This window comes from Telmatherina bonti, assembly GCF_933228915.1.
Source record: "Telmatherina bonti genome assembly, chromosome: 5".
Lineage (NCBI taxonomy): Eukaryota > Metazoa > Chordata > Actinopteri > Atheriniformes > Telmatherinidae > Telmatherina > Telmatherina bonti.
In genome coordinates, this window is record NC_136623.1 from 5607044 (window position 1) to 5627951 (window position 20908).

The window sequence follows — 20908 nt, forward strand, 5'->3', positions numbered from 1 at the left end:
ATGATAATTTCCTGTCGTACCAATCCAATCGATCTGAAACTGATGGCATGTGGTGCTTTTCGTAGCTCAATAAAAAATGACTCAACAGCGCCTCCTGCAGGCCAGGGGGAGCAGCTGCATCCTGTGTGTCAAGGCTGTGTTTCTGCATTCCACAGATTTTAGCTTTGCAGGTTATCTTCTCATCTTACCCCCTTGTTTTTGTTTTTCTCATTTCCAGTCATCAGCCCCCCCTGCATGTTTTATAGACAACCCTACTTGAACACATCTGAATGAAATAAAGGCTTGTTAACAGGCTGCAAAGAACTTGATGAGTCAATAATCTGATTCGGGTGCTTTGGAGGAGGATCATGTCTAAAACATGCAGGGCAGAGAGGTCTGAGGAGTGGAATAGAGAAACTCTGAGCAGGCACACGATGCAGTTTGACTGTCTGACTACCGAACCTGCAGCTCACTGCACTGCTGCATGGATCTGTTATTTTCTCTATCATGCCTCTCTGTACTTCTGAAAGCCAGAGATCCAGTCTGAGACCCAGTCTGGGATCCAGTCTGGGATCCAGTCTGAGACCCAGTCTGGGATCCAGTCTGAGACCCAGTCTGGGATCCAATCTGAGACCCAGTCTGGGATCCAGTCTGGGATCCAGTCTGAGACCCAGTCTGGGATCCAGTCTGGGATCCAGTCTGAGACCCAGTCTGGGATCCAGTCTGAGACCCAGTCTGAGACCCAGTCTGGGATCCAATCTGAGACCCAGTCTGGGATCCAGTCTGAGACCCAGTCTGAGACCCAGTCTGGGATCCAATCTGAGACCCAGTCTGGGATCCAGTCTGGGATCCAGTCTGAGACCCAGTCTGGGATCCAGTCTGAGACCCAGTCTGAGATCCAGTCTGAGACCCAGTCTGGGGTCCAGTCTGAAATCCAGTCTGAGACCCAGTCTGGGATCCAGTTGGAGACCCAGTCTGAGACCCAGTCTGAGACCCAGTCTGGGGTCCAGTCTGAAATCCAGTCTGAGACCCAGTCTGGGATCCAGTTGGAGACCCAGTCTGAGACCCAGTCTGAGATCCAGTCTGGGATCCAGTTTGGGATCCAGTCTGAGACCCAGTCCGAGACCTAGTATGAGACCCAGTCTGGGGTCCAGTCTGGGATCCAGGATATATATATATATATATATATATATATATATATATATATATATATATATATATATATATATATATATATATATATATATGTGTGTGTGTGTGTGTGTGTGTGTGTGTGTGTGTGTGTGTGTGTCTTTGTTGTTTGAATCAGTGACTGCAACTATTTTACATCCATTATAAAGAGATCAAAGGACGGTTTTCTTTGTGTGACCTCTGTGAAAGTGATATCTGTGCATATCTACATACATGTCGTTTTACGTTCTATTCAATTGCGTCACTTCCGTAAAACCTTTTCTGAGTGTTTACTTTGAAAGTCCTGACCAGAAGTGTGCTGTTTGTTCCGGCTGGATAAAGTCATTAAACGCGGAAGTTTAGAGAAACAGCTGCAGACACAAAGGAGGGAGTTCTCTGTGCTAATTTACTACAACTTTCTTCTTCCACGCTTTGGACCGAACCGAGCGGTGAGTTTGTTCCAGAATTTTCGTTGAATTCGTACTTTAAGCTAACTTCCGGTTCGAAGCTGCGCAGATTTTCAGGCCAGCAAAAGTTGCTGCTGACGCCACACTTCATCTAAAACTACCTGTTTTCCCTCTAAACTCCTCTAAAACTACCTGTTTCCCCTCTAAACTCCTCTAAAAATACCTGTTTTCCCTTTAAATTCATCTAAAAATACCTGTTTTCCCTTTAAATTCATCTAAAAATACCTGTTTTCCCTTTAAATTCATCTAAAACTACCTGTTTTCCCTTTAAATTCATCTAAAACTACCTGTTTTCCCTTTAAATTCATCTAAAACTACCTGTTTTCCCGTTAAATTCATCTAAAACTACCTGTTTTCCCGTTAAATTCATCTAAAACTACTTGTTTTCCCTTTAAATTCATCTAAAACTACCCGTTTTCCCTCTAAACTCCTCTAAAACTACCCGTTTTCCCTCTAAACTCCTCTAAAACTACCCGTTTTCCCTCTAAACTCCTCTAAAACTACCCGTTTTCCCTCTAAACTCCTCTAAAACTACTTGTTTTCCCTTTAAATTCATCTAAAACTACCCGTTTTCCCTCTAAACTCCTCTAAAACTACCTGTTTTTTTCTTTTAACCTCTTCTAAAACGGACTTTCTGTGGTTAAAAGTTTGGGGGAAATAGATCCTTATTAAATAACTGCATCTTTGTTTCAGTTGTGATGAATTTCAGTGTGAGATCCTGAAAACAGCATGGATCATGTAGAAACACCGTATTATTGTCATTGTCTTAATGTTGAACTGGCATTTCCACAGATAACAGCGATCTAGATGCAAACCGCGTCCCGTTGACACGTTTCTGTGGTTGTTTATAACCCAGAAAAGCTAAATATTGGAGCTTTCTGAGGTCTCTTAGTGCTGTAATGTAGCAGGAGGTGGTCAGAGATGCTCCATGCAGGTTAGACGGGTTTTATTTAGACTACAAACAGTTAAATCACTGTTTACCTGATCACACACACCTGGCTGCTCTGTTTCACTTTCACTCTGAGGAAACTGTCTGAAAAGTCCCTTTTCACGTTGAGCTGAAATAGAAGAAAACATGTGAAGAGAAAATGTGCAACTTTTATGTTTTTCCTCTCATGAGGAGCGTCGTGTGACGCTGGATTTATTCTGAAAAGCTCTTTGGTGTTTTAGATGAACCTCTGCAGGGAACGGCCTTCATGCTGCTGGGAGCCTCCCAGTGGGTTTACACCGAGCCAGTCCGGTCCGGGGGGTCTGGCCCGACTGGTCCGGTCCGGTCCGGGGGGTCTGGCCCGACTGGTCTGGTTTGTGTTCCGACCTCCTGGACCGCGACACAGTTTTGTTGGAAATGAAAACATGAATCACATGAAATACAGGACAAGTGATGAAGGAGGAGGATCTACTGTTAACATGCAGGTCCATTTGGTTCTGCTGGGTTGAACTGGACCCGTGCAGGACTCTGGTCCTGGTTCTCTGAACACAGGCTGTTGGCTTTGGTTTTCCTCCCAAACATTCATCTTCACCACTTCCTCCTCCTTCTTCTTCTTCAGGCGTTATTCCAGTTGCCAGACGTCATGTTCTGATTGGTCACTGGATCGTCTGCGAGCCGAACCGGACCCTGGCTTTCAGGCAGACCAGAGTCCACTTCTTTAGTCCGCATCAGAGTGCAGTTGGTGTTCATACTGCGCCAAACGGACCGCATGGTCCTTAGGAGACCAGTTCCAGAGAAATGAACCCCAGTCCGGTTGAAGGGGTCTGCAGTCCGGTTGAAGGGGTCCGCAGTCCGGTTGAAGGGGTCCGCAGTCCGGTTGAAGGGGTCCGCAGTCTGGTTGAAGGGGTCCGCAGTCTGGTTGAAGGGGTCTGCAGTCCGGTTGAAGGGGTCCGCAGTCCGGTTGAAGGGGTCCGCAGTCTGGTTGAAGGGGTCCGCAGTCTGGTTGAAGGGGTCCGCAGTCCGGTTGAAGGGGTCCGCAGTCCGGTTATGGATGGCCAAACGGCGGTGGTGTGCGCGTGTCCTCGGTTTCGGCGGTCTTTAGGTTCTGGTGAGACTGAAGTTCTTGCTCTGCTTTCAGATCCATCATGACGTCTGAAGTGTACGCTGCCACCACGGCGCCCAACCCCAAGTCCTCCTTCCTGATGGGTCTGTCGGAGCATCTGGATCGGAATCGGTTCATCCTGAAGGTGGTGGAAGTGGTGAGTCGAGCTGAACTGGACTCATCTTCATCGCCGCGGTCTTCCTCAGGTTCTTCATCGCGGCGGTCTTCCTCAGGTTCTTCATCGCGGCGGTCTTCCTCAGGTTCTTCATCGCGGCGGTCTTCCTCAGGTTCTTCATCGCGGCGGTCTTCCTCAGGTTCTTCATCGCGGCGGTCTTCCTCAGGTTCTTCATCGCGGCGGTCTTCCTCAGGTTCTTCATCGCGGCGGTCTTCCTCAGGTTCTTCATCGCGGCGGTCTTCCTCAGGTTCCACGGTTCAGACGGAGGCAGTTTTAGGTAGTTTTTTCTCTAAATCCGACCCGAGTTACAACTTAAGGAAGGAAAATGTGTTTGTCTCCCTGGAGACGCAGCTCTCTGGCCAATCAGAATCTTTGCTTTACCTCTGGTCTCTGAGGCGGTCTCAGGACCAGAACCAGGCGGTCTCAGGACCAGAACCAGGTCCATGTAAAGGTTCTAGCAGGAAGGTCCTGGTGGCAGCGGCTTCTGATGTCTTTCCTCCGTGGCGCTGTGTTTAGTTCTCTCAGACGATCAATAATCTGGTTATTGATCAGAGACGTTTGATCGGTCCAGACCAGACTCTGGACTTGTTGCAGATGTGCAGCAGCTGCTTCCTGCGGTAAACCAGTGCTAACTGGTGGAACGCAGAGATGTTACTGGTTTCCCTGCAGAATGGGACGTAACTGGGAGGAAACCAGCATGTCCGACTTTACAGTTTCTTCTTTCACAACGTTCATCTAAAGTTCTGCACATAGAACCAGTTCACCGCCGTCCACAAGACCTCGAGTCGTCGGGGCGGAGCTGTCCCAGGCGTTACCGTAGAAACGAGACAGTCGTCGGCGTAGACGTGGTCGACCATGTTTTCTACAAGTGGAAGAAGAAGGCATCCCCCCTGCTCAGACGCCGTCCTGCCGCCTGTTGACCACCTTCTCTCCATCTTCACGCCTCCATCACCCGTAAACATCAGCATGTGGAGGGACTATTTCCAGTGGCGGATGGATACGTGGGTACCAGCGGCCGGCTCTCTGACCTCGGACTGGACGGAGAAGTGAAAGTGTTGCAGATGTTCTGGTTCTGCAGCCGTCAGCAGATCCTCAGAGCTGCCGGTTCTGTTGCAACACGAGGCTGCCCCCCCCACCCCCCGCTCATTTCCACGGTTGTCATGGTGACGGCCTGGCGGACGGCGTTCAGCCTCAGTGAGCGGCGTGGTTTCCAGCCTGAAGAGGAACGAGTGTCGCAATCGGCACGGATCAATCAGCTTCAGGATCTCCGGTCTGTGGAGAAGGAAGCTCGAGTTTCAGACAGAACAACCAACCGGGTTTAACCACCAGGATCTGCTCTTTAACGGGAAAATAACGTTACTGTAACGTCTGAACGTGCAGATCAGCTGCTGATTGGCTGGAACGACGGCGGCAGCCGCAGTCGATTAAACATCCTCAGAACGCGGCAGCCAGAACGGATCAGTCGGCTCTTCGTTACTGAGCAGAACCGGATCATCGTTGGCGGTGGGTACAGAGGTCGTGTCACGGCTTTGCTTCAGCTACGTTCTGCTACATCAGCACTTCCTGTGGTGTTTTCACAATGAAAGCTTCCTGTTTCTTCAGTTGAGTGTGTGTTGTTGGCGGTATGATTCAGAGGAAGTGTTGGTGTGTCATTGGCAGCCTCCTGCTGAGACGGACAGATGTTAGGATGCTGGCCTCTGCAGGACGTGGAGGCCTGCTTGTCCCTTCCTGTTGAGGGGGTGTTTCCAGACCGGTCCAGTTTACCGTCTGAGATGAGACCCGGGTGTAGCCACGCCCCCAGTACAGACAGGCTGCGTTGAAGACGGCTGGAAGTCCCGGAGTGGCTCCTGCAGCAGGTGTTCCCCACGTTCTTATCGGTTCAGGCGAATGTGGTTTGATGTCATTCAGATCCAGACCAGATCCAAGATTTTGGAGCTGACAGGTGGGCTTTACGCTGCGGTGCACAGCTTTGGTTTAATGCTGTTTCACTTGCAGCGGTCAGACTTTCCACCAGTCAGAGCTTAAACTGACGGTAACTTCCAATCAAAGAGCTTAAACTGACGTTACATCCAATCAGAGAGCTTAAACTGACTGTAACTTCCAATCAGAGAGCTTAAACTGACTGTAACTTCCAATCAGAGAGCTTAAACTGACTGTAACTTCCAATCAGAGAGCTTAAACTGACTGTAACTTCCAATCAGAGAGCTTAAACTGACTGTAACTTCCAATCAGAGAGCTTAAACTGACTGTAACTTCCAATCAGAGAGCTTAAACTGACTGTAACTTCCAATCAGAGAGCTTAAACTGACTGTAACTTCCAATCAGAGAGCTTAAACTGACGGTAACGTCCAATCAGAGAGCTTAAACTGACTGTAACGTCCAATCAGAGAGCTTAAACTGACTGTAACTTCCAATCAGAGAGCTTAAACTGACTGTAACTTCCAATCAGAGAGCTTAAACTGACTGTAACGTCCAATCAGAGAGCTTAAACTGACTGTAACGTCCAATCAGAGAGCTTAAACTGACTGTAACTTCCAATCAGAGAGCTTAAACTGACTGTAACTTCCAATCAGAGAGCTTAAACTGACGGTAACGTCCAATCAGAGAGCTTAAACTGACTGTAACGTCCAATCAGAGAGCTTAAACTGACTGTAACTTCCAATCAGAGAGCTTAAACTGACGGTAACGTCCAATCAGAGAGCTTAAACTGACTGTAACTTCCAATCAGAGAGCTTAAACTGACGGTAACGTCCAATCAGAGAGCTTAAACTGACTGTAACTTCCAATCAGAGAGCTTAAACTGACTGTAACTTCCAATCAGAGAGCTTAAACTGACTGTAACTTCCAATCAGAGAGCTTAAACTGACGGTAACATCCAATCAGAGAGCTTAAACTGACTGTAACTTCCAATCAGAGAGCTTAAACTGACTGTAACTTCCAATCAGAGCTTAAACTGACTGTAACATCCAATCAGAGAGCTTAAACTGACGTTACATCCAATCAGAGAGCTTAAACTGACTGTAACTTCCAATCAGAGAGCTTAAACTGACTGTAACTTCCAATCAGAGAGCTTAAACTGACTGTAACATCCAATCAGAGAGCTTAAACTGACTGTAACTTCCAATCAGAGAGCTTAAACTGACGGTAACGTCCAATCAGAGAGCTTAAACTGACTGTAACTTCCAATCAGAGAGCTTAAACTGACTGTAACTTCCAATCAGAGCTTAAACTGACTGTAACATCCAATCAGAGAGCTTAAACTGACGTTACATCCAATCAGAGAGCTTAAACTGACTGTAACTTCCAATCAAAGAGCTTAAACTGACTGTAACTTCCGATCAGAGAGCTTAAACTGACGTTACATCCAATCAGAGAGCTTAAACTGACTGTAACTTCCAATCAGAGAGCTTAAACTGACTGTAACTTCCAATCAGAGAGCTTAAACTGACTGTAACTTCCGATCAGAGAGCTTAAACTGACGGTAACGTCCGATCAGAGAGCTTAAACTGACGGTAACGTCCGATCAGAGAGCTTAAACTGACGGTAACGTCCGATCAGAGAGCTTAAACTGACGGTAACGTCCGATCAGAGAGCTTAAACTGACGGTAACGTCCGATCAGAGAGCTTAAACTGACGGTAACGTCCGATCAGAGAGCTTAAACTGACGGTAACGTCCGATCAGAGAGCTTAAACGGACGGTAACGTCCGATCAGAGAGCTTAAACGGACGGTAACGTCCGATCAGAGAGCTTAAACGGACGGTAACGTCCGATCAGAGAGCTTAAACGGACGGTAACGTCCGATCAGAGAGCTTAAACGGACGGTAACGTCCGATCAGAGAGCTTAAACGGACGGTAACGTCCGATCAGAGAGCTTAAACGGACGGTAACGTCCAATCAGAGAGCTTAAACGGACGGTAACGTCCAATCAGAGAGCTTAAACGGACGGTAACGTCCAATCAGGAAGAGCCACAGATCAACAAGTGATGAGAAAAGCAGGAAAATATTGATCCTCTATGGCTGGAATAAAGCCAAGAAGACGTTTGCGATGCAGCTGAGGTGGAGGTACTTAGTAAGATTTACACTCGGTAACAGTAGCTGCAAAGCTAGCTGCTAGCATACATTAATTTTACATCATTTTAGCCTCTTATCTGACAGCTGAGGCTGGAAAAATCACATCTCCATGGAAACGTCCCGTCTGCATGGAAACGTCTGCATGGAAACGTCACGTCTGCATGGAAACGTCCCGTGTGCGTGGAAACGTCTGCATGGAAACATCACGTCTGCATGGAAACATCACGTCTCCTTGGAAATGTCACGTTTCTATGGAAACATCACGTCTCCGTGCTGATGGGGATTAAAAGCTTCAGATTATACAGGATGGTTTTGTTCTAATAACAAACTGAAACAGAAAACAGCTTCTGACGTGTTTCTGCGTCAGTCTGGTCTCATCTGGTTTTACATCCATCAGTCTGACTGGTCGGTGAAAAAATATCTAGCCGGTTCTGGTTCTCGTCGTGTTGGAGGGACTATATTCCCTTCCTCCTCGTACAAGCGTCACAATGTGGATGAACTGAGGAGTGGAAGCTGCGTAAAGGAGCGGCGTATTTCCTGTAAGTCGCCATGTTGATGGGAACAAGGAAGTTCTCCATGTCTGGTTTCAGGTGTGGGAACAAAGATGTGAAGGAGAAACCCAAAGTTGCCACAAATCAACACCAATGTCTCGTCCTGAAGCCGGAAGTTTCTCTTTCAGGTCAAAGCATGAGGACGCGCCTCTGAACTGGTCTCCGCTGGCTCAGACATAAAACCAGTCGCTTCCTCTCTGTCGAAGTTCCTGAAATATGGTGAAAGTTCTGCTTTTTAAGTCATCAACAACAGATCATGAGAAAAGAGCCGTTTGCCGCTGACTAGAGTCAGAAACCAGCTGGTAAACTGGTCCCAGCCTGAGGCAGAAAAGACCACCACTCCTCTTTCTGGGAGATCCTGTAGGGAGGAGTCTCCTCGTTAGGAATGCTTTCTCCACTTCGCTGAGACGTAACTTTTTTATTCAGCATGTTCGTCTATAAAACGGGGTTTTTATTCAGCAGACTGGGTCTGGGCTCTGGCGTCAGGCAGCGCGGGTTCTGGGCTCTGGCGTCAGGCGGTCAGGGTCCGGGCTCTAACATCAGGCGGTCAGGGTCCGGGCTCTAACATCAGGCGGTCAGGGTCCGGGCTCTGGAGCCAGGCCAGATGTTGGCCCGACGTTGGCGAGACGTTGGCGAGACGTTGGCGAGACGTTGGCCCGACGTTGGCCCGACGTTGGCGAGTCGTTGGCCCGACGTTGGCGAGACGTTGGCGAGACGTTGGCCCGACGTTGGCCCGACGTTGGCGAGACGTTGGCCCGACGTTGGCGAGTCGTTGGCCCGACGTTGGCGAGTCATTGGCGAGTCGTTGGCCCGACGTTGGTGAGACGTTGGCCCGACGTTGGCGAGACGTTGGCTGACATTGGCCTGACGTTTAAGGTTCATCTTGTTTGCCAATAAAATACAACATAAAACTGAAAAGCAGTTATTTATTTTGTGTTTATTGGTTATTTATTAAATATTAGTGTGGAATTACACGTAATTTTAATTTACGTTATTATATATTTATATGGATAACAGGAAGCAGGTCTGATTGGCTGGTTCGGATGATAACTAATAAATCAGATAACTAAATGAAAGTTAATATTTTAACGTGTTTTATTAGCTGTGCTGTTTCATGATGAAACATCTCTGCCGCCTGGCTATCAGCTTCGGTACAACACCTGACAGATGAAACACAAAGCAGCAGAATATTAAAGAAATTTCTCCCAGATTTGAATTTTTAAAATGTTTTAACCATGCAGAGATTTTGCTCTTTGATCAGCTGATTATTGATGACTGATTACTGGTCGTGTTCTCATGATGAAACGTCTGCGGTGGACCGTTTACGAGATCGCTTCCGGTTTTCCGACCGTTTAAGACCAAATTAATCCGGTTCTGACTCGATGACAAGCAACGATGTCACATAGTCATCAGCTGGTCTCTTCTTCTTCAGGTGCTGTCCTTCCTGGCCTTCATCCTGGAGGAGATTATCGTCAACTGCATCAACTGTTCGGCGCTCTACTTCTTTGAGTTTGTCAGCTGCACAGCCTTCCTCTTCACCCTGCTGCTCCTCATCCTCCTCTCCACAAAGCTGCACACCAAGGTCGGGATAAGCTGCTGGGCCAAACTGGTAAGGAGCTGCTGCAGCCGAACTGGTCCTCCTGGAGGGACCTGGTCCTCCTGGAGGGACCTGGTCCTCCTGGAAGGTGGTGGTCCTGAGGGACCTGGTCCTCCTGGAGGGATCTGGTCCTCCTGGAGGGACCTGGTCCTCCTGGAGGGACCTGGTCCTCCTGGAGGGACCTGGTCCTCCTGGAGGGATCTGCTCCTCCTGGAGGGACCTGGTCTTCCTGGAGGGACCTGGTCTTCCTGGAGGGACCTGGTCTTCCTGGAGGGACCTGGTCCTCCTGGAGGGTGGTGGTCCTGAGGGACCTGGTCCTCCTGGGCGTTGGGAAGCCTCCTGGAAGAGGACATTTAAGGGTTAAAACGTGTTCTTTTCTGCAGGACTTCTTTTACACAGCCATCATCACCATCCTCTTCTTCATCTCCTCCGTCACCTTCGCAGTTAACTCCAGTGGAAGTGGTCTGGAGTCCAGCTCTGTGGTAACGTCTTCATCAACACCTTCCTCTGCCTTACTGCACCTCCTTTCTTGGTCTCCATTCCTTCGTCACCTGGTGGTGACCTACCTGGTGGGGTCTCCTACCTGGTGGGGTCTCCTACCTGGTGGGATCTCCTACCTGGTGGGATCTCCTACCTGGTGGGGTCTCCTACCTGGTGGTGTCTCCTACCTGGTGGTGTCTCCTACCTGGTGGGGTCCTACCTGGTGGGGTCTCCTACCTGGTGGGGTCTCCTACCTGGTGGGATCTCCTACCTGGTGGGGTCTCCTACCTGGTGGTGTCTCCTACCTGGTGGTGTCTCCTACCTGGTGGGATCTCCTACCTGGTGGGGTCTCCTACCTGGTGGGATCTCCTACCTGGTGGGGTCTCCTACCTGGTGGTGTCTCCTACCTGGTGGTGTCTCCTACCTGGTGGGGTCTCCTACCTGGTGGGGTCCTACCTGGTGGGGTCTCCTACCTGGTGGGGTCTCCTACCTGGTGGGGTCCTACCTGGTGAACCAGCTGAACTGTTTTTTTTGTTTTTCTCTTCCAGGCGTTTGGTTTCATGGCGATGATTGCGTTTGCTGTTGACGTCTTCCTCTTCTGGAAGACTCGTGGTCTTCCTCTGTCAAAGAATGAGCAGCCGGTGTCCAGGAACGGAGGTCCGGTGACGGTGGAGACGCCGGAGGAAACGGACAAACTCAACTCGGTCGCTAACGGAACAGAATAAATCCATCCTGACACGTTTCTTCAAATTAAAGGTCACATATTTTCTGTCCCATCACATGACGTCGGGGGCGGAGCTTAGCGACAGGCGCTGATCTTTGACCTCATCAATCCCACCCAAACTAATCAATGAGATGAATGTTAAAGCTGAAATTTAAACCCTGAGATGGAAACCGGCTTCAGGTGGTTTTTTAAAGGATTTCAAGAGACACTAAAAACATGAAACCACTAAAAGTTCTGCAGTTTGTTGTAAAGGTTTTAGACGCTCCGGGGACCTGAGCTCGCCGGCTTGTCTCTTATTTTAGCTGCTTTTTATTTATCTTCACAAACTTCAGTTGCAAAACTCGCTTAATTCCTTCAGTTTCCTGTTTGGCTGGTTGCTTTTGTGAATATCAGGACAAACGACGCTCAGAGAAATCTCAGCGGTAACAGATAAAACAGTCATTTCAGCCATTTTAAATGGAATAAAACCAGGAATATGATGCGTTTTTAAGGTTCTGGTTGGTTATTAGCCCGACATTAAAGAAATCCTTTGAAAATATAATTTTGCAGCCAGTTATGTTAAAACAAATCTTAAAATTAGACTGTTATTTTCAGAAAGACAGGTTCGTTTTTGTGGCGTCTATCCATGTAAATAGCTCTGACAGTATTGATAACTCATTACATAATCGGCATTATTGAAGCCCGACCAAGGCAAAAAAAAATTTGGAAAATTCTGATTTTTCTAATCTGAAACCTTTATTTGGCCTTTTTAACAAAATGTAAAACAATTATATTTTATATATATTTAGTTTATTGATATGAGACGTGAATATTAGTGGGCAAAAGGTGTCCACCAGGGGGCAGAAGACTGGTATCTGAAGGCGTACTATGGGATTTTAAGTTAAAAAGGCTGAAATGATGACATTATTAGTATCTGTTTGTGATAAAGGAACTAATCCAGATAAATAAACACAAGTAGAAATGTCAGTATGCTAAATAGTTAGCCTAGCGGCTAATTTGCTTCGGATTATGCTGGTTAGGTTTGATTCCATTTAAAAAGGCCAAAATGATCACGTTATTGGCGTTACTGGTTGCTTCAGGCTATTTAGTCAGTCTTATTTGTTTTGACACGTAGACCTGCTGAAGTCCAAGTCCAGTCCCAGAAACGCCCCATCTGGTTCACTTTGTCCTGCATGTTGGTGGTCAGGGAGTCTTCATTGGGAGAAAGGAAGTCCCGGTCTCTGCATGTTCTCCTGAGATCATTACATTTAGATAATGATTGAATTCTCCTGGTTGTGGTTGTGAAACTGGACCCAGTCACACTTGCTGGTCTGTAACAAGAGGACTCCACCAGAAGGCGTTATAGCTAACTCGACTGGTGCAGGTTGTAACGGAGCATCGGACATCAAGGCGTTTGTACGAGTTTACAGGTAGAAAAGATCAGAATGATCAGTGACGACATCAATCATTAAACCACCAAGCTTCCTGTAAACCCATCATTAAACCACCGAGCTTCCTGTAAACCCATCATTAAACCACCGAGCTTCCTGTAAACCCATCATTAAACCTCAGAGCTTCCTGTAAACCCATCATTAAACCACCGAGCTTCCTGTAAACCCATCATTAAACCACCGAGCTTCCTGTAAACCCATCATTAAACCACCGAGCTTCCTGTAAACCCATCATTAAACCACCGAGCTTCCTGTAAACCCATCATTAAACCTCAGAGCTTCCTGTAAACCCATCATTAAACCACCGAGCTTCCTGTAAACCCATCATTAAACCACCGAGCTTCCTGTAAACCCATCATTAAACCACCGAGCTTCCTGTAAACCCATCATTAACCCTCCGGGCTTCCTGTAAACCCATCATTAAACCTCCGGGCTTCCTGTAAACCCATCATTAAACCACCGAGCTTCCTGTAAACCCATCATTAAACCACCGAGCTTCCTGTAAACCCATCATTAAACCACCGAGCTTCCTGTAAACCCATCATTAAACCACCGAGCTTCCTGTAAACCCATCATTAAACCACCGAGCTTCCTGTAAACCCATCATTAAACCACCGAGCTTCCTGTAAACCCATCATTAAACCACCGAGCTTCCTGTAAACCCATCATTAAACCACCGAGCTTCCTGTAAACCCATCGTTAACCCTCAGAGCTTCCTGTAAACCCATCGTTAACCCTCAGAGCTTCCTGTAAACCCATCGTTAACCCTCAGAGCTTCCTGTAAACCCATCGTTAACCCTCAGAGCTTCCTGTAAACCCATCGTTAACCCTCAGAGCTTCCTGTAAACCCATCGTTAACCCTCAGAGCTTCCTGTAAACCCATCGTTAACCCTCAGAGCTTCCTGTAAACCCATCGTTAACCCTCAGAGCTTCCTGTAAACCCATCGTTAACCCTCAGAGCTTCCTGTAAACCCATCATTAAACCACCAAGCTTTCTGACCAGGTCAGTGGTCCCCTCAGACCACTGACCTGCTTTCCTGAAACAATGTGACACCATCTAGATGAAGCGCTCTGAGAAAAACCTTTTTACGGTCCAGTTTTACAGGACTGGAACCAGTTAGCAGGGATCTGGTCCAGTTTTCCCTGCTTCTACCTGCATACTGCGTCCGTACCAGTTGAAGTCCTCTCTGGGTCCAACTGGTCCATGCCAGACCAGTCTGGCCATGGTGGTTTCTGGACTGGACTTGCTTTAAAGTGGTCTGACTAAAAGACAGCAGAATGGTCCCGTCGTTGGGTTGTGATGACAGAAGTTGTCCAGCAGGTGGAGGTTTTTGTCTGTCTGCATCATGGGGAGCAGGAAGTCAATCATGACCCTCTCAGGCCACCGTAGATTCAGGATCTGAAGTGAATCCTGGTTCCGGACTATTTTTCCTTACGGGTTTGAACCAAACAGGAAAATTCCCACAATCCTTTGCTGAAAGCACCTTGTTCTGAAACCACATGTGGAGCCGGTTTCATTCCCGATGTGAGCTTCCGATTTCATCCGAGACGTTTTTACTGGAAAAGTCATTTAGTGTCGAGTCTTTTCTGACTCGTTTGACTGTTTTGAAGTTTTTTCAAGTGGTTTTTTCAAGTGTCGTTTTGTTATGAAGTTTTATTCATTCCGACTCTTTTCTTCAGACATGGAGTGGGTTTTTTTCTGCATGGTTGAAGAAACGATGAGGTTTCTGTGGATACTAGGATCCATGATACTACGGATACTAGGATCCATGATACTACGGATACTAGGATCCATGATACTACGGATCCTAGGATCCATGATACGACGGATACTAGGATCCATGATACGACGGATACTAGGATCCATGATACGACGGATACTAGGATCCATGATACTACGGATACTAGGATCCATGATACTACGGATCCTAGGATCCATGATACTACGGATCCTAGGATCCATGATACTACGGATCCTAGGATCCATGATACGACGGATCCTAGGATCCATGATACGACTGAATACTAGGATCCATGATACTACGGATACTAGGATCCATGATACTACGGATCCTAGGATCCATGATACGACGGATACTAGGATCCATGATACGACGGATACTAGGATCCATGATACTACGGATCCTAGGATCCATGATACGACGGATCCTAGGATCCATGATACGACGGATACTAGGATCCATGATACGACGGATACTAGGATCCATGATACGACGGATACTAGGATCCATGATACTACGGATCCTAGGATCCATGATACTACGGATCCTAGGATCCATGATACTACGGATCCTAGGATCCATGATACTACGGATCCTAGGATCCATGATACGACGGAATACTAGGATCCATGATACGACGGATACTAGGATCCATGATACGACGGATCCTAGGATCCATGATACGACGGAATACTAGGATCCATGATACTACGGATACTAGGATCCATGATACGACGGATCCTAGGATCCGTCTGAATCTGACTAACCTTTAAATGTTGATCTGGAATATTTTACCCAAACATGCAGATATTTTAGGATGATTTAACAGTTTTCATTAGAAGATTTTCAAGATTTTTCCCCCTGATGGCATCTTTTTGATTGCATTCCTTGTATCTGTTTCTGTTTTTACGTGTTTGTTCTCATCTTGTGTCATTTTAGGGTTTTTATGATGTTCAGAAAACGGTTTATCCATGTTCAGAGTCGCGTGTTCAGGACTTAATCCTTGCAGACAATCAGGCTTTTTTCAGTCGATGTTTTGGACATTTTTATTGTTTTGCGTCGTATGGGACGGTTGATTGGAAGAAAGTCTTCTAAAAGCTCTGATAGTAACTTTATTCAAAGGTCACCAGGTGTACATTTATTTCCCTTCCGGGTCATCAGAGGACAAAAAACAAAATTACAGAAAATATTTTTCCTGCTTCTATTTATATCAAAATTTTTAAAATAAGAGAAAATACCAAATTAATTTTTTTGCTGGTTGGGGATTTTATGTAAACAGTCATAAACTAAAGATTCGTAACAAAACTCATTTAGTTGGTTTTTCACATCATTTCTGATCGTTCGGAGGGAAACCGTCCCAGTACTCCCATTAAAACCACTTTTTATTTAATTCTTTGACAGTAACAATGTAATCATGCCTCTAATGTTGGTTTGATTTTAGATGAAAATGACGAAATTGGTCATTTTTTATTGTTTTAATGACAAGATGCCACGTTTCTGCATTTTAGGTCATTTTTTGTTCTTTACATAAAAGAAAACACTCAAATTTAACTTTATAAAAACAGCGACTTTGTGTTTGAAAATTAGCATTTTAAAAGGTTAAAATTATTTGAATGACTTCATGTTTGTTTATTGATTAGGATTGAAGATGATTGAGCCAAAAAAAAAAAAAAAAAACTTGGAAAATATTTTGTATTTTTTTTAATGGCCGTTTATTGGAGATTTTTTTTGTCTTCCGATGTGCTGAAAGCGAATTTGAGCTGAAGCAACCGAGAGCTCAGCATTACATGGGAATCGTCATGTTTGGGTGAAATATTCCTTTATGATAAGATAAATCTCCATGATGAAGGAAGGCTTCATCAGACATTCGGTTGACGCTCATATTTGAGGTTTTAGTCCCTAAAACTTAAGTGGACTGCAAGTAAAAGTGAAGAACAACCCTGATGTTTGTCAATTTCTCCAAAGTACTCTTTCCTTTCACGTCAGCTGTTTTATTTCCAGTTTCTCTGAAACTGCATCCAAATGAAACGTCTTCCCATCCGAGTTCTGACGGTTTAAGCAGGAAAGGTTCCAGTCAGACACGTCTTGTGGAGAAAGGCCTGAAAATGACCTGCAGATGTGAAACCAACCCACATGTGGAAAAATGAACGTTTTCCCTTTCTTACACAGAAAATCTTCCATTAACCTGCATGTTTAGATGAATGTTTTCTTATCTGCTCAGACAATCTATATATCGTTTTATATCATGATTAATATTTGGGACCATTTAATGTGTTTTAAGGAAAAAGCTGTTTTGTATATATCTGATCTTCTGTGTCTTTTTCAGTCTGAACATGTCACTACGCTGTCCAACAATAAACTCCTTTTGAATAAATTATTATTCTTATTTTTATTTATTTTCATTGTTTATCCAGAAGAGTTTGCTTTTCTGATGCAGAGTTGAAGCCGGACGACGTGTTCCACCTCATCACCATGACAACTTCCCATTCCACCTCATCTTGACAGCTTATCTTAATGTCAAATCAAAATGAAATCAAAATTTATTTGTATAGCACTGTTCCTACATATAGTACAAAGTGCTTTACATGTATTACAACGGCAAGTAAAACAAGTAGTCACATAATCATTCACACACATACTCAACACACCCCCAGTCCCATGTTGCATAGTAAAACAAAGTAATCTGTCTGTGTGTGTGTGGTTGGAGGTGAGGGGGGTCTTGGTGGAGAGTGCGGCCGGCGCGCGGCCTGGCTGCCGTTTGGTGGTGGTCTGGGTGTCCTGGCTCTCCATTGGCGTGGGCTGGACCCTCTGCCTGTGGGGGTGAGGTGTTGGCTTCAGGCTCTTGGGGCCGTGGGGCCCGTGCTTTGTCTGCCCTGGCTGACCGATGCCTGGTGGAACTGGACCTTGCTGGTCCAGGCCCGCTGGGGCCTGTTACTCCTGACTGCAGGAGGCTCTGGCTGGAGCCCCCCCCTCTGACGCCTCCTGAGTGCATGGCTGGCTCTGGAGCCGGGTGGTCGGGGTCTGTGCTTGGGGATTACGGACTGCTGCCTGGGTCTCGGGGTTCTCCTGGTGGTCTTTGTGTGGGCGGGGTCACGTTGGCATGACCGCTCTTCTCTGAACACGTTCCACTCTGTATGTTCTGCATGTGACACAGTCACTGAGTCGCCTGCAGGTTCATTTACTAACAACAGCTGGTTTTCTTCCTGTGTGTCTGATCTAGCTTGTGAGTTCTAGGTCAAGAGAGAGAAATGGGAGGACTCTGGAAATGTTTTTAAGATGACAAAATCTCGTCTTTGTGATATTTTTGATGTGTGGAATAAAATTAAGCTCAAAATGAATCAATAAAAAAAAAAAAAACCAAGCAGATTTCTCACGCAGTTAAAGGTCTAAAGTTTTACAGTCTGCGTCAAATGATCTCTTGTCTTCAGGACTGATAATTAAAACCTCAGTTTTGTCCTGGTTCAGCTTTAAGAAATTCTCTGCCATCCATGACTTTACATGACATTACCTGGCTCATCAGGAGACACGGCGATGTAAAGCTGTGTATCATCAGCATAGCTGTGAAAGCAACGCCATGTCTCCTGATGACGTCCCAGAGGCTTCTTTGAACGGTAGGTTAATGAACGGTCATCCCTGATGACATGAGGATATGTCATCCCCTATGTGTGTCATGGTCTGGAGGAATTACTAATCGTAAAGAATCAGAATCGTAATCGTAAAGGAAAAATAACCTCAGCAGTATGAGAGATAATCAGTTACTTCCTCTCTCCATCCAATTTCACTTTTCAGTCACTATCAGTAAAACACGCATTCAGCAACTGCAGACAGATGAGGTTTAACTTCTACTTTACAGTTAAAAGTGTGCATCTAGTATTTAAATTTCTTTTTCTTTCAGTAAAACACACATTTCTGAAGGTATGAGCAGAGGGGACACGTGGAAAAGGTATCCGATTTTTTTCTTTTTTAAACTTCTGTTTTCACTACTTTTTCTTTTCAAACTGTATATACCGTAATATTCTTCTTATTTTTCCAGTAGTTTTTTAGTGCAAAAGAGCCAAAGGCAGGACACTTTGCCTGAGGGTTGTAAAAAGGCAGCTGCAGAGGGGAGGAGGGGTCGTACTGGTGTTCACTGCAACAAAACACAGCAGACAGGGAAGGGAGAGAAAGGTAAATGATTTTCAAAACTTTTTCTTTACCTTATTTAATAGTACTCTTTTTACATACACTTCTGTTTTCACTACTTTTTCAGTGAACTCGCCACTAATAGAAGGACGAGTGATGCCATGTAGGACATGTCCTGACTTGGGCAGTCAAACAATCACGTGGAAGGCGGGACTTCCGGTTATCTAAGACATGCCTAGTTTTTGTTTATTTTTAACCTGTCCTGTCCAGCATCTCAGCAGACAGAACAGCAATCTGCGTGCCATATTTTTGCCAGACAGATTTGCTCTGTCAAGGGAGACATGTCATGTATGTAGCTGCCCTTGATAATCTGAATATTTTTATTATTATTCTTTTTTTTTTTTTTTTTTTTGTAATCGTCAGTCTTGATATGGCCGAGCTGGACCTGGCAGGGGAAGAGGAAAAAAAGAGAAGATGAAGGGAGAAAAAGAGAGAGAGAAAAGAAAGACGTGTCTAAAATGCTAAAGTTACAGTGTTTGTAAAACAATATAAAGTACTGAAAAAATACAACAAGACAAAAGTAGGATAGAGACAATATTCAAAACAACAAAAAGTAAATGAATTAATAAAACAACAATTACAATACCAACCGTTATTAAACATACCTACAGAGAGTCATCAGCAACATTTAGTAGGAAGCAGATGGGAAGATGAGCGCATGTGGGCGTGCACGTGTGAGTGTTCAACCTGTGATCATGCAATCAAAGATCAGCTGAGTGCTTGTAGGGGAACACGACCATGACCCGAGGTGTAGAGGAGGAAGCCAAGGCCCCCAGGGCCCGGCAAGCCCACCGCGCACAGAGCCCGGGCAGGCAAAGCAGAGAGAGCCTCCGTCCCCCGAGCCCAGAGCAGTGGAAGCCCCCAGGCAGGCGCCACCCGGCGCCACGAGGCAGGGGCACCGGGTAGCACAGGGCGACGGCACGCCGGCCTGGCGGGCGCCGGGTGCCGAAGCGCGGGCCGCACAGAGAGCCGGCAGCCCACAGGCCCCAGGACCACCCGTACCCCCCGGCAGAGCCCCGGCCAAGACCCAGCGGGCCCCGCCCACCCAGAGTAAAACCATCGCGGGCCGGCGCCACCACGATACCAGGGGCGGGATCCCCAAGGACAAGGACACGTCCGTAGCCCAGGTCGCACCGAAGCCTCATGCTGAGTAAAGCTGGTGATAAAAAATACACAAAAATGGTGAGACACACTAAGAGCCAGATCCTAGGTTATGACCAGATCTAGGGTGTGTCCTCTGTTGTGAGTAGGCTGTGTGACATGCTGTTTAAAATCCTTACTGTTCAAAAGATTTAAAAACTGTGTTGCATAGAGCTCTGAGCTCTTATCAACATGTAAGTTCAAATCACCAGTAATTAAAATATTATTGTATTTAATACGTATGGTAGCAAAAAGATCAGAGAATTCTTGAATAAAAGAGAAGGGAGGTTGAGGTGGTCTATATGCAGTCATGCAAAAAAAAAAAGGTGAGTTGCTAAAAACAAATGCATAATGCTCAAAGGTAGTATAATTATTTACAGGAATTGTTTTAGGTAAAATTGTTATGAGCAATTACTGGAATTCCACCACCCTTTCTACCATTCCTAATTTGAAAATGAGAAATTAAAATTTGGGGGTAAAGCTTCGGTGAGAGTAGGAGCATCAAAATTATTTTCTAAAATCATTGATGATAAAATATTTATTTGACAGAGCCAAGTAGTGTTGTTGCACTCATATCAAATGGTGGTGTATTAGTATTGATGGTACGAAGATTATTAGGATCAAAGGATTTTGTGGGATACTGAATAGATTTCCTGCTGGTGACAGAAATGAGTTGAGTATGGGGACACTAAGGTTGGAATAAGATGTGTTTGAACTTGGGACATAATCTGAGGTAAAAGACAAGTGGGAGCTGAAGGGAACTGAAGGAGAATGTCTAGCAGAGGAAAACTGCTCAGAGTCCGGGCCAGTAGGTACAGGGATCACGTTATTTAGTCAGTCAGAGACTGAGAACAATGGATGGAGTAAAATACACTGCTCAAAAAACTAAAGGGAACACCTAAACAACACGATGTAACTCCAAGTCAACCACACTTCTGTGAAATGGAACTGTCCACTTAGGAAGCAACACTGACTGACAATCAGTTCCACCTGCTGTTGTGCAAATGGAACAGACAACAGGTGGAAATTATAGGCAACTGGCAAGACACACCCAATAAAGGAGTGGTTCTGCAGGTGGAGACCACAGACCACTTCTCAGTTCCGATGCTTTCTGGCTGATGTTTTGGTCTGAATGCTGGCGGTGCTTTCACTCTAGTGGTAGCATGAGA

General features: G+C 45.9%; 1 protein-coding gene across 1 annotated transcript; it reads left to right on the top strand.

Annotated features, from left to right (window-relative positions):
• The first annotated feature begins 1470 nt into the window (after positions 1-1470).
• Positions 1471-14754, top strand: cmtm6 (CKLF-like MARVEL transmembrane domain containing 6). Its single transcript, XM_079241371.1, has 5 exons — positions 1471-1598; positions 3683-3803; positions 9877-10053; positions 10425-10523; positions 11070-14754. Exons 2-5 carry the CDS (start codon positions 3690-3692, stop codon positions 11244-11246), a joined length of 567 nt encoding a protein of 188 aa, XP_079097497.1. The 5' UTR covers positions 1471-1598; positions 3683-3689; the 3' UTR covers positions 11247-14754.
• The last annotated feature ends 6154 nt before the right edge of the window (positions 14755-20908 follow it).